At 40.5% G+C, this 14,766-nt stretch overlaps 1 protein-coding gene across 6 annotated transcripts in view; it reads left to right on the plus strand.

The window, feature by feature from the left end:
• The first annotated feature begins 4,875 nt into the window (after positions 1-4,875).
• Positions 4,876-14,766, plus strand: part of LOC117487204 (reticulon-1-A-like) — a 32,516-nt gene continuing 22,625 nt past the window's right edge. The window contains exons 1-3 of one of the 6 annotated variants that reach the window (XM_034135866.1): positions 4,876-5,700; positions 11,384-11,422; positions 13,837-13,890. In XM_034135866.1, the coding sequence (XP_033991757.1) occupies positions 5,118-5,700; positions 11,384-11,422; positions 13,837-13,890 (676 nt within the window). In that variant the 5' untranslated portion in view covers positions 4,876-5,117. The remainder of the gene's footprint in view (positions 5,701-11,383; positions 11,423-13,836; positions 13,891-14,766) is intronic. The other 5 variants (XM_034135868.1, XM_034135870.1, XM_034135869.1 and 2 more) reach the window with 5 other exon arrangements.

The following is a 14,766-nucleotide window of genomic DNA, read 5'->3' on the forward strand; positions in this document are numbered from 1 at the left end:
GATTCAGCTGACTCACAACTGCTCCATCACGTATTGATCTCCTGCAGAGTGTGTGTATGTTTATGTGTGCGACGCTGGCTTTGCATGACACAGCTTCTTTTTATTTTTCAGATTCAGTCTTACCCTTTTCTTTGACTCCTGGGTATTAAAGGCTACTTTCACAAACATCCTCTTCACAGATAGGTGCATGGGTCAAAAGTTGCTCAGATTTCCTTAGAGGAACTTTTGTTCACCTCCTCGACGGGATTCACTATAAGCACACATTAACAATGATAAATTAACTATCGTGACACACACACACACACACACACACACCAACATTATGCCTCATCACTGCTCCAAAGTGTTTCCCATCAGCCAGCTCTGCACAATACCAAACCAACGGCAACACCTGTAATCCATGGAAATATCAACAGGTGTGTGTGTGTGTGTGTGTGTGTGTGTGTGTGTGTGTGTGTGTGTGTGTGTGTGTGTGTGTGTGTGTGTGTGTGTGTGTGTGTGTGTGTGTGTGTGTGTGTGTGTGTGTGTGTGTGTGTGTGTGTGTGTGTGTGTGTGTGTGTGTGTGTGTGTGTGTGTGTGTGTGTGTTGTAGAGAAAAGGAAAAATGCTGTGTAATCCCCCCCCCCTCCCTTTCTTTCTGTCCCCTAGTGGTATTTTTGTACTTCTATTTTAGTAGGGACCAATACGAGTGTCAGACCTTCAAAGTGAGGACATTTTGTCCTCATTCCTTCTCTTTGAGGTTAATAATTATGTTTAAAGTTTAACATTATAGTGAGGATGATTAGATGGTGTTGGTCTGGTTTTTTTCCTTCTGATTTCTGAGTGACAGTGAGCGGCCTTTTTTTAAATTGCAGCGCCAAGCTGGTCGATTAAGTGAGTCATTGGTGAATCATCCTCATGCATTAATCCCACATGAATAATAACCTAATTTTACGCATGACCCATGATGATAAACATACAGACATGTTAATATATCAACATTTTACAAATCCTGTCTTGACTTAATATCTTTTAGTTTTGTTCTGTCACCTTGCCAGCAGGAAGCGAAGCAATGTACTCCTGTGAAGGTATTTTAGACACCTAAAAAAACTCTGTCGGTTTAACTGTCCGCTATATTTAGAATATTTTCACTGCTGTGACTTCATGTCAGACTGCCCTTCCTATTTGTCTGCTCTGTTCAAAGACACCAGACTCCATTGAGAAAAACACTCATTTAACATTTTCCCATGGTGACTTAATGAATCAAGCATGTTTGGAAAACTTGACACATGAGCTGACCTAAAGCTAGCTTAAGTTGTGCTTTTGTAAGATATATTGGCAGTTCGCTAACGTTGGCTTCGCTAGCTATGTAAACTTATGCTAGATGACCTTTCATTACATCAAACTGTTTAGCATACAATCGTTTTTCTCAACACTCAAGTTTATCACAAATATATGTCATGAATGCATTCCTTGGGAAGAGGATAAGTAAACTACTGATATCCCTTAGGGGAATTCAACCACAAAAAGCACACTGGACACTGCACTAGGTCAGAAACCAGAGGAGACTGTGAAGCCCACCGCAGACGGACCACTTTTGGACAAAATGTACTCTCCATTAAAGGCAGCTCATTCTGGAATAGCCTCCCAACTGAGATACGGGATTGTCCCACACTCAATAGTTTTAAAGGTCAACTCAAAGAATGGTTGAGAAACGTTGTGGGCGGCTGTGGCTAAGTGGATAGAGTGCTGGACTTCGAAATCAGGGGGTAGCAAGTTCGAGTCCCACTGCAGTCAGCATGTCGTTGTGTCCCTGGGACACTTCACCCCAAATTGCTGCTGTGGGGATTGTCCACAGTATTGAGTATGTAAGTCGCTTTGGATAAAAGCGTCTAACAAATGACATGTAATGTAATGAAACAAACAGACGTGCAATCACTGCTAAATGCACTTTAATACAGGGGTATCTCCTCTTGCACTTTATCATCTCTTGTATCTCCTCTTGCACTTCATATATCATAGCTGCTATATTGTATTACCATGTCATAAATACTTGTGTATGCTGCTCTTGCTCTTTTTGCATATCATGTATTTATTTTTGCCATGTTTATAAATGTAATGTTCTTATATGTTGTATGTGAGGGACTGCGAATGGAAATTAGCTCAAAGCTAAAATCCAGCATATTTACACTTGAAGCATTATTTGTCTTAAAGGTGGGGTAGGTAAGTTTGAGAAACCGGCTCGAGATCGCTAGAATTTGAAAATACACAACTGGAGAAAATCTGCCACTTCCTTACAGAGCCCCTCCTCCAACACACACGAACGCGCACATGACCAATGAGGGCACGAGATAAGTTTGTGCACAGATGAAAGGCTGACAGGCAGGTAGGCCATCCAGTTATTTTAGCCGGGCCGGCTAAAATGATTGGTCGTGCTTTTTACAGCGCCACGGCTTCCACAGATGACATTTTTTTATGGATTTTTTGTCAAAGCACTTAAGATATTCATTGCTATCGGGATGTTAAGAGCATTCCATGGAATATAACAAAAAGTGTCTCTCGAGCCGGTTTCTCAAACTTACCTACCCCACCTTTAAGTGTTCATGAATGTGCATTGTCCCTGCTCAAATAAACGATTAAATGAAATGAAATTCGGTAAAATCTGATTGAGACACAGAGGACAATGATTACTTAAATGACTGAAATGTTATATTTAAAATACTTTCACTTACAAATGACAACATCTCTGGTCCAGTTGATGCTTAGAGCCTGCAAGGAAAAAATAAAGTTCATGGTGCAAATATCATCCGCTAAACTTGTCAGATTTTACAGGAAAAACCTATATTCAGATGTTTCCATTATTCTGACCCCCACATGTATGTCAATATAGAGTACATATACTTAGAAACACGGTAATGCCTGTTCAGCATTACTTACTTTACTTTAGAGTGTGTTTGTCTGCACTCACCTTTCTTTACACAGTTAGTTTCATGCACCTTTATTAGGTTGAAACTTTGGTAAGTTGCGATTGAGTCGCACGGGGAAAAGCCTCTGTGACACACTCAAAACTGCTCTGAAACTCATCCTAGAAAAAAGACACACGATAAATCTTTCCCAAAGTAAAGGAAAACAAGTATTTTATTGTTTGGGTAACATCATGTCTGCATTCCTTTTCTTGGCTGCGGATTCATCCACATGTGAGCTTGATTGAAAATAAAGTCAAGCGTGTTCATGGTACTATATTGGTGCAACATTGAGGCTCAGTGTTGAATATATCAGCAGACCCTCTGTCCCTCTCTCACATTATCATATGTTGAAGCAGCCATATTTGCTTACAGACATATATATTCACATGTTATATATAGACTCCCGCCTGTCATCAGTATGCTGTGTAACTATATCTCTTTCAAACTGGAGCCGAGCGTTTCTCACTCTCCACTTCTTCATGCTTCAACCACAAAATCATTTTTCCTAATCAACTTTTTGAGAATGAACTTTATGGAGAAAATGGGCAGCTAAGAATATTTTCTAGAGAGATGAGATAATTTGCAGAACAAAAAACATTTCAAAATAAAGTTAGAGGCAGGAATTCTGACATGTACTTACTAATTTTAACTATGACAACTTGTTGCAGAACCAATGTTAGTCACAAATGTATTAAATCCTTGTTTTCTTGTTTAAAAATGTTTTTAGCATTTATTTTATCTGTTAATCCTTTTTCTTATTATTAGAATTACACATGCATTATTCTCTGACTTATTTATTTCACATGCATTATTCTCTGATTGATTTATTTCACATGCTTTATTCTCTGATTGATGTTTATTTGGACCACCTTGTTGTCATTTCGTTTTTTAGTTAGTAGCTCAAAAACCATATTATACCTCAGGTCTTCATAGGAAAAAATGTCCTCCAGCAAGCACTGCCTAAATGACATTTGAAAAAAAATCTTTGGAATGTTTCTGATTTAAATAAACATGTGTAGCACTTTCAGTCTGTATTATATTTAAATAAAGTCCATGTAACAGGTATTGTATAGCTGGTAATGATACAGTATTACAGGTAAGTAGGCTCAAGCTGCAATTCCTGGGTTCCCTGAATGCAGCATTTCTCTGCAAACAGTTATGAAACTGTGACTAGTCATCTTTGGCTTCCCCCCTTTTAAACCTGCAACACGTGGTGGAAAGTTATACATAGATGATCTTATGTACTTTACTGAAGTACAAAATGTCTGTATATATTTGAAGTATAACACATCTTTAATATAATCGTCCTGTCTTATCTCCAGTATCAAATATCTAATAATCTTTTTGTATGCTGCATTAAGATACCAAACAGTCCTTTTTTCATTATTTTGAGATACATGCGCTTTACTTGAGTATTTCCATTTTCTGCTAGTTTTTAAAAAGACTTGTATTCTACTACATCTCATGGGAACATATTGTACTTTTAACTGACAGCTCTAAGTTTTTCTGTTTTCAATTTCACAAGTGCTTGATGTTAGAACCTGTTTACTTGTAACAGTTATAAACTGTGGTTTTACTACTATCATAATGTATAATTATTCCAGTAAAAAAAATGCCAGCTCACTCCAAAGTCACAAAAAGTATGGCTAAAGTAAAACGTCTGGGTACTTCTGCTGTTCTTTGTATGACATGTGTTTGCTGTACAGTAGCAGGAGGAGTTACTTTACAGAAGAAATGTTAAAGTTATGTAAGTGCCCTGTTGGAGCTGAAATTGTGTTAGAAGAACAGAGTGAACTTTTAGTGGAGGTTTCGTGGGCGAGGTAATGGGACACCTGCTGGGCGCGGCTATAGGTTACTTTGACGTACTCTGATTGGCCAAAGGTCACGTCACTCATGGGTTAACCCGCAGGTAATTGGTCAGCGTAGTCCGCCCCTCTTTCCTTCTCAACTTGACTGTCAATCTGAGACACGGGTCCGACTTCACTCAACTGTCGTGTGGCGCACTTGTCCAACTTTACCCGGTGGCACGGAGCAGACGTACCCGGAGGAAGTTACCGGCGCGGTTAAACAGCGTTTCCCCCCGGTGTAAAAGTGTGCAACACGAGGTAACTGAGCCCCCCAAAAGTTCCGGACCTGAAACTTTTTTCATCTCCAGTTTGGGTAAAAAATAAAAATGGCAGACAGCGAGCACGTCTCTTCCACCACTCCTCTTTTCAGTGAGGAGTCGCACCACTACGAACCGGAGACCGAAGTGGAGCCCAAACAGGACCTCTTCAACGTGGATGATATTGTGGACTTGGTCGGAGGGGCTCAAGACGCCTTGGACCGCCACTTTGCTGAAGATAGTGCGCCACACGAGTCCACAGAATTGTCCTTCACCCCTGAACCAGAAGAGCCGGTAACGTTAACAGAACCGGAGCCAGAGGTGTCGGAACCAGAACCGGAACCGGAGCCTGAGCCTATCCTCCCAGACTCCACTAGCATTTCATTTGTTCCAGACACTCCTTCTTTAGTCGCCGAGGAGCCCGAAGAAGAAGAAGAAGAAGAAGTTGTTATCGCCCCTAAAGTAGAACCGGAGAGCACGAAGACCGCACCGGAGCCAGAGGCCATCCCCGAGCCAGAACCTGAACCGGAGAGCGACGCCCTCCCCGCGGCTGAACCCCGGAAAGAAACCCCAGCCCCCGCAGAAGCAGCAGCAGCAGCAGCAGCAGAAGAGAAACCTGCAGTGACAGAGGAACCACCGGCTCCGGCATCTTGTGAGTGTCTTACCTAAGAAATTAATTAATAGTTTAAGCATTTGTAACGGATAATCAAACGTGTATTGTGTGATGTAGTTAAACGGCGTTTCAACGGTTTAACGGGCTTTTAACGGTTATTTTTCATGGTAACTGCTCGAGGTTAGCATGAGGTGCTCGTCAAAACGCCGACAAGGAGATGCATAATCACCGTAAAGCGCCACATTTAGTCGGTTTAACCAACTTTAATCGCCGGTTAATCTTATTTAAATGATTTTCTCCGCATTTGGTAACATTTAGTAATGACACGGTGACGTTAGCCGGTTAGCTAAAGATGCTACACCCGAGGAGGGGGGGTGGTCATCATAAAGCTAACCTGCTGTTTGACATCCTGTGATTGTGATTAGGATAAGGAAAAAAACAATTTTAACAGTAGTTATATATAGGTTGATTAATACATCGGTGTTTTTGTACATATTATTGGGTTATAAGCTAACACGTTAGACCCGGTTTTTGCTCTGTTGTAGGCCCACCTGTTTTGACAAATATGAGACATACTGTTGCTTGGATGAGGTGGCACTATTGCACCATTTATGCCTTGAAATGCGTCTTTAACATTTTAACCTAATATACAAGTCAAGTTTATTTAACATGAATACATATGGATTACTGATCCGTTATGTTTGTAATTGTGTCAGACTGAGCATCTGCTATGTGCCTATACACGCTGCTGCTAACAGTAGTTCCATTATCGGACAAGGGCGTTTTATCTAGGTTTTTGTCATTTTATCTAGGTTTTTGTCTTTTTTTTAAACACCGAAAAAACAAAGAAAATAAGGTTACTGAAAGGGTATCGGGTGTCTGGGTATCACGATCATGTAACTTAAAGCTGAAAACCAGGTCAAAAAAACACGCCCGATGATGTCTCTCGTCCGGTGTCAGGTTGACTTATGTCGAAGTAACATGACAGTTTATTCATGTGAAATCTAGGGAATTCAATTCAAATGGCTAAGAGATTACGTGAAATGCACTTTTATATCGTGGTTGATGAATTTAAGTAGGATTTTTAAAAAGCAGCATGACGGGTGATGATGATGTCCGATATTGGAAGCAGGGGCTGGTAGCACAGCACTGTTTCCCACAGATTAGTCACAACAAAGGAATCCACTCCCTGTCGGCTTCCCTACATCTCCATATTGCAGCCACACTAACAGAAACGCCCTAAAATCAATCACCGCTTTACCATTTGCTCTGTTTCCACTCATTCGTCCCCTTCTCCACCCAAACCAACACCCTTAATCCGGGGACGATTTGGCTAAAGAGGCCTCCTTGTGAGCCTCTTTTTATGCATCTATCACAGGCACTTCATAAGTGGTGTTTTTAGTATTGTAATTTCAGAAAATGTGCTCTTTGTCCGGTTGTTGTTTACCGGGATATGACAGGTTAACAGGCCCATATGCCTCCTCCATGCTTGGGAGGCAGGGTGGGGCTGCTGGCAAGGCCCCACTGATGGAGGGAGGTGGATGAAGCATGAGCTCCACTTAAAGCAGCAGTCACATGTCTGAACAAAAGGAAATAATTAATTCATATTTCCCACCCTTTTAAGGTTATTTAATCTGAGGTTCATTTTTTTTAATGTAATATCAATGTCATTTTAGGTGGTCTTCTAGCCTTAAGCACTTTTGTACTTGTGTTTTCCCTGAGTGGTGATTAGGGTTTTTGAAATGCTTCTGGTCTAGGGATAGGAATTGCTAATTTATTGATTATACCTTGCCGTTATCAATTCTGTTGAACGGTTCAGTTCTTTATCGATTGCTGATAACATTTCTGTTTGGGAAATTAGGCCCACACGGGTTTTTAGGGTGAACACAGCTGTTGACTTATCTCAGAGTCCCAACGCAGTGAAGACTCTTTTGAACATGTTCCAATGATTTACTTACTTTACAGATATATACAGTATTACAAGCAACGCTGTTATCTTTCTAAAGAAAAAGAAGCCACGCTTTGGATCTTTTTTTTTCAGTCATGACGCATGAGAAAAACACGCTGGCGTTGATGAAAGGAATTGAAAACCAACATTACTCTGAATATAGCATTTACCAATTAAGACGTATGGTATACTTGCTTCAGCTTCTCAACTGTCAAGAAAACTTAAGCTGCTTTTCTTGGTCTTACTTTTATAGTAAAGTGGATATTCAGGATATTTTGATAGGAGTCTTCGACTGCTTCTGGCGTTTTATAGATAAACTTTTCACTGATAACTGTAGGAAATTGTTGTCAGATTAACTGATCATGAAAATACACAATTATTGCTTGCAGCTCTAGTGACAATGGGTTTGCTTACAGAAGTGAAATTGGGTTTTGGCACTCAAATATTCACATTGTCTGCAGCCAGATACCCTCCCACACACTTCTTCTTGTCTTTAGTGTATTGTCTGTGAACATACGTCTCAGGCCTACTGTGACCTAACCTCACAGATTAAATTCATCGGCTTTAAAAAAAAGTTTTTAGAGTGAAATGTTCGTTCCCGTCCGACAGCGTGACTGACATGCTCGTTAATCAACACTCATCACCGGCCTACATCTTATTTGTGTCACCCACATCTGTCAGTGTGTGTTTGTACTGAGCTTGTGATGTGGTCAAGTGGATTAGATGAAGAGGAGAGATGTCACACACACAAGTCACGGAGGCTTAAAGCTCTTTGTTGTTGTTTTCTCCGTAACCTGGTGCACATAAGTGGGGTTAAGTGCTGCAGAGTCGGAGCCTCTCCACCCCAAAGCAACCACGCCTGACGGTTGGTTCTATATCTGTTGTTTTTACTCTGCCAACAAAGCAGCTGGCATTCAGACTACAAGTCCTACATGTGATGAGAGCCACATGTTAATCTGCTTTAAATCTCGCCTCTTATCGCTGTGATAAGCGCTAATATGTCCACAGCTGATGATGCATACCCATGTTGTGCTTATTCATCACATTAAAGGAATAATTTAGTTGTTTTTTTAAAGTGAGGTCTTATGAGTTACTGCTGCAATAGTCGGCGGTTTGGAGAAACAGAAAGGAGTACCAGCAGGAAGCCAAGCAACTTTCTGCTGTATTTGAGATGCCTAAAAGCATCTATCAGTCTACATGTACGCTATATTTAAAATGTTTTCACGGCATTACCTTGCTGTCGGACGGCTATTTCTGACTCTACAGGGTTTCCCACACATAGACTTTACTTGGGCGGGCCCAGGTATATTAACGTCCGCCAAGTATATTTCGCGACCCATTTAGGTTTAATCTTTTTGTTATCCGTCCGAGAGCACAACACCATCTGCGATCGATTAACTACCCCTCCTGTACCTTTCTCTCTGCTATCGTGTGAAGGGTCTGCTTTATGCGCTCCGCAGTAACTCCGCTGCGAGGCTCCGGCGAACAGTTCATGAGCGGGCGAGCAGTCATTTTACCCCTTTGTCCTATGAGGTAAAATTACAGTTTTTGTCAATGGAGTTTGGTGGCTAAGTAGTCTAAATATAGCAATTCAATAAACGCTTTCCTTAACAAAGGAACACAACCTTCGCAAATGTGCCTGAACAAGCGACCTTTACCAAAATGAGTCCAAAAAGAGCCAGAATTCAATTTTAAGCTTTCAGTGTTTTAATACCTTCTTACACAGTCTATGTTTTACTGTAGCTTTAAATGAGGTTCAGGTGGTTTTCCTGTTTGTTAGTTTTTTCCAGCAGGACCCTAAGTAAACTGCTCTGGGTCTTGCTTGAACATTTTCACAATTAATGAAAAAAGTAACGTTACAGACCAAGCACAGAATCGTACATTGAGTTCCTTATTTTACAAGATGGCAGCAGGTGAGTCTCCGGCCTGAAGTCGTATATCAGTGTCAAGCTGTGAGACACTCCCCGAGACACTTATAGCTCAGCAAATACCTCTGCGGTAGAGCGAGGAGATTACAGTCGGAGGTTCGATTCCCACCAAGGACAGAGACAAAAAGAACAACTCTTGTAAAATACTTTAATAGTTTCATAGGAATGGATGATGTAGTTTAAGTTAATGTTAGCAAGAATGCACACAAATGCATAGTTATTAAGACAAGTGGACACATTATGTCCTGACCAGTATGCACTGTTGTTGTCTGGGTAATGGAGCTTAAAGGCTGTCGGCTTGAGTGCAGTTTGTTAATGCCATTAAACACATTGGAAATAATGTAGAGTGTCATCAAAACACAATCACCAAATAATATTCCCTCAAATTATTTCACGTGCAGTCCTGTGATCAAACCAGTCGTTTCTAGAAATGATTCAGACCCCTAAAAACCCTCCACAGGGAACGGCACAATGACTCTATTATTTAATTTTAGACGGATCATGTAGTCCACTACACAGTGACTCAGTGTGACACATGACTCCTGTAAAAAAAGAACTTGCGGTGACGACTCGTATCTGAAATGTATCGGCAAATAAAACCAAAACATGAAAAGCTTAAGCTGTCGGCTCCAGGTTTTAACTCTCTGCGGCCAGAAGTGACTGTTGGTCCAGCTATGTTTAGGGTGGCATGTGATGTGACTCTAATCTGGTTACATTTGCTCAGATTGGCCTAGACTTAATACTGTCCAAAACGAAAGTCTGTTCAACAATGACAAAATACACTATAGTATAGAGTGTTGTTTAATTACAACCTGAATAGAAATATACTTGTTACCTCCTGTAGGATACATAATTAGTACTCTAAAATAGTTTTTATTGTCTTTTTCCCTTTTATTTGTGCTCATACAAACTCGTTATGGATAGGGATGCACCGATCGCCGGAATCAGTATCGGCCGATACCGATCGCTGATCCGATCGAGTGGACGGGGCCTATGGGGATCTTCCATTTAAAGTGATGTTTAAAACTCAGTTAATGGGGCTCATTCACTGGCGCTTACACAAACAACAACCAACATAATTATTACATTCAAAGTACATTATTCAAGTTTACATTCACTTTGGATAATAACACGGGAGAAATGAGCGGAAGCGCTCTCTTTTCCTCTCTCTCTCTCTCTCTCTCTCTTCCCCCCCCCCTCTTTCTCTCTCTCTCTCTCTCTTCCCCCCCTCTCTCTCTCTCTCCCCCCCTCTCCCCCCTTCCTGACAGCCTGTCAGTATCTCATGCAGCTCACTGATCCAGTAATGAGTGACCCGACAGTGAAGAATAAATATATGTATAACTAGTTTAGCTGGTTCCAGAGGTAGATCAAATAGCTAAGTGTGTTAGGTCTAACTCTTGGTGTGTGTTCTGCTCCGCTCACCGGTCCGTCACAGCGGGTGGAGCTGTAGGATTTCTGCTCGGACACGTTGCATACCGCTATGTTATTGTCATTTTTGGACACCTTAAAATACTGCCAGACTGGTGAAGCCATTTTGGCGAGCTTGTTTTGCCACGCACAGAGAAAAGTGTCATGTATTTTACGTCATAATTTTCATGCGATCGGCTCTCGAGATCGGCATTTTTGGAGAGCACCTATCGATCGGCAGAGTGTGTGTATCGGCCGATATCGATAGGTGGCCGATCGATCGGAGCATCCCTAGTTATGGATATATTCAACTTGTAGATTTTCTTAAACCAAGTGAAAATGACTTGTTTCTACTCAATTCTGACGCTAAATGCTTAACAACTCGCTGCTGTAGATTAAGATTGTACGCTAAATGTGTGTTATTGGTTCAATCCTACAGGTCTTCTTCAGGGCCGGAACCTAAACCTAAACCGCAGAGGTAACCAAACAAGAAACGGCCGCATACAAATAATCATTTTGGCCATGTGATGTTCTGATTATAAAATCAGGGAGTTCATTAAACAGACTAATTTCTTCTGACGATTCTGATAAATGTAATGCCAACAAATTAAATAATCAACTTTATGATTCATGTCAGCTGATTTCTGACTGTGATTTTGTTCTTCCTTCTCATATGATTTAAACGTTGTATTTGTCCAATGATTTCAGGGATTATGCCTTTGGGAAAGTTCAATGAGAGATGGATATCCCAGGAATTATGATTCATTAAGTTACACTGCAGGCTACAACTAAGAACGTTTTAGTATAGACTTATACAAATTGGTACCATTTCAAAGTATGCCAAACTTTCTATTGGCAACTCCTGTTTGCAATGTATCACCAATATGGACACAATGAAATCTACAGGACATGCAACCAACAATATGTTTCTTTGTCCACATTTGAAAGTACAAGAGGGTATTTTCACCGTCCAAATGGTGGGAAGATAAGGAGGATGGACAATCAATACTGTATATAGTCAATGTGAGGTAAAGTGTGTCGCCAATGTAACCGGTTAGAACTCAAAGTGGCGATGAGGTCTTAAAATGTATGGAAAGGGTCTTAAAAAAGGTCTTAAAAGGTCTTACATTTGACTTCAGGATTCCTGCATATACCCTGTATTATGATAGTTTATGTTATTTAAACAAGGCTCATGGACTCCAGAGGATTTCTTTTAGCCTTTTGTACTATTAAGTCAGTTTTGTTGGATTTGCCACGGACTTTCACCCCAGCTTTAGAATAGCTTCATGCTGTTTTGCAAACAGCAGACTATAATCCGCTAAAATCTCTTTGTGGTTAAACCAGAAAAGCAGAAGTGCCATGTGATTTCCAGCTTTTATCCATTACACATTTTTTTTGTGCACGCCTGCCAGAAGCAGTGTTGTTTGGTAAAATAATCAGAAACGGTTCTCCTCGTTAATTCAACTCGGCTTGATTTGCATTTACAAGCCATCTGTTATTTCGTAAGTTTCCTGTCTTTGGCAACAAGTAGTGGTGACGTGTAAGAATGTGCTCTTAATAAATAACGGTTGACAGTATTTATTAATATTTGGATTATATTTTTACGTCTGAGTAACTTGTTTTAAAATTGCCCATGTTGCACTTCTGAGAAATCCTGAGGATTACACGCCACTAAACCTAATCACTTCCTCCTGATCAGGGAGGAATTCTTTCCATTCTTGTCTCATCACGACAGCTGTCTCCTTTTTGTTTGCTTTCAGCTTTCTTTATCTTTCTCCATAACAAACTGTCATTTCCCCCCCTTACTACCAGACGAGACCTTTTTAACATACCCAGATAACATGTTGTGTAAGAAACGTCAACCCTACAATGTCAAGTTGTGATATATTTAATAATATTTTAAATTGGGTGAGGAATACCCTGCACGTGATGTCCTCCTTTAGATTCTCTTTAACTACACACGGACGCTTTAATTAAGACTTGCCAAGCTGAGAATTACTGACACGTAGTATTTATAGCTTCTTTCACACATGTCACGTTTCCACTACATGGCACGGATCTTCTTGACTTATTTTTGGTACAAGGTACTTTTCAGAATCTCGTTTTCCACTGCAGATCATAACGCATCTGTGTGATCAGCTGTTTGCTATAACGGCAATACTTGAGACTCATCCTGTCATTTCTTTTTTTATCGTCCCAATGGGGAAAATGTAGCTTCAAAAATGCTTAAAGGTAGGGTGGGTAAGAATGGAGAAACCAGCTCGAGTGCGCTAGAATTTGAAAGTACGCAGCCGAAATAAATCTGCCCCTTCCTTCAGACTTCCTTACAGAGCCCCTCCTCCAACACACACGAACGCACACATGACCAATGAGGGCACGAGATACATTTGTGCACAGATGGAAGGCTGACAGGCAGGTAGGCCATCCAGTTATTTTAGCCGGGCCGGCTCAGATGATTGGTCGTACTTTTTACAGCGCCATGGCTTCCACAGATGACATTTTTTTAATGTATTTATTGTCAAAGCATTTAATGTATTCATTGCTATCGGGATGTTGAGAGCATTCCATAACAAAAAGTGTTTCTGAAGTGAATTACCTACCCCACCTTTTAATGTGTAAATTGTAGTTTTAAAATGCATCATCAGCAGCTGCGTCTTCTTTCCACGTGGAACCTCGTTTCAAGTCAGCCAGACTTAACCCTTTAGGTCCCGTCTTGCACTTTTACTTCTTTCATTCACAGCACTGCCGTCCTGGTATCTTCCCTGAGGTTTTGTAGACTTTCAATCTCAAACTTCCTTCCTTGGTAATCGGATGCTTTCTGTCACTTTCCCTTGTCTTTCTTTTCTGGGCTGACTAAACTCTTTCTCCTGCTTTCTCTTGTTTCCTCCACAGATGTACCTTCTCCTTCTAAAGCTCAGCCTCATCCTCTGATGCAATTCCCAACAGGCAAGTCCTCTCTGCTCGCTCCTCGTTTCCTCCTTTATTTACTTTCACCACTTTTTTTTTTTGTTCACTCCCTGCCCTTGTATGCATGTCAGAAGCTGTAGATTTTTAACTTAACATAGGATGCTTGTGAGTTTGTAATTTAACACAACACTAAATGGTTTGACTTTGCTTGTATTGCATTGTGACTCACATGTGATTGTTCTTGTAGAGTAGATTGAGATGAACTTACACATGTAGTATTGTAGGAATAATGATTCTCCTCAGTGATTGACAAACAATATGAATTGATCATACTTAACAAAACTGTGTAAAGGATCTTTGAGAGGAATCATTATCTACTATATTTAACAGTTTGTGTTTTGATTGAGCATGGTATATTGGTGCCAGACCTGGGACAAAGACATATTTTACCACCATGCATCAAACCAGGGTGGTAAATACAGACCACCAGACAAATGCTGCCACATCTTGACTGGAAGACAGTCTGCTTTACAAAGTCCTTTTTCTATGCCCAAAACATAGCTGATTGCCCTAAACACATATAAACTTCCCTACCTGATGTGCACTTTATTTACCTTCAACTCTCAAGACCTAGTCTATTTTAATGGGACCATTATTTACAAAATGAACATCATGCTGTTTTGAACAAGACTTAAACTAGACATTCAAACATAATCTCATCAGGAAACCTCTGGTATTAAATCCAGGAAAAGGTACGGTAGTTTTCTTATAGGCTTCTATACAATCACACTTCTGTTTTTGCAACCAGGGAATCACATGACCAGCTCTCAGCCAATCTTATAAATGTGTATCATGGTTGAACTTATATCAAAATAAATGTGCACTGTTTTTTCTATTAAATAAATCAATATCGGA

The sequence above is a fragment of the Trematomus bernacchii genome, unplaced genomic scaffold (assembly GCF_902827165.1).
Source record: "Trematomus bernacchii unplaced genomic scaffold, fTreBer1.1, whole genome shotgun sequence".
Lineage (NCBI taxonomy): Eukaryota > Metazoa > Chordata > Actinopteri > Perciformes > Nototheniidae > Trematomus > Trematomus bernacchii.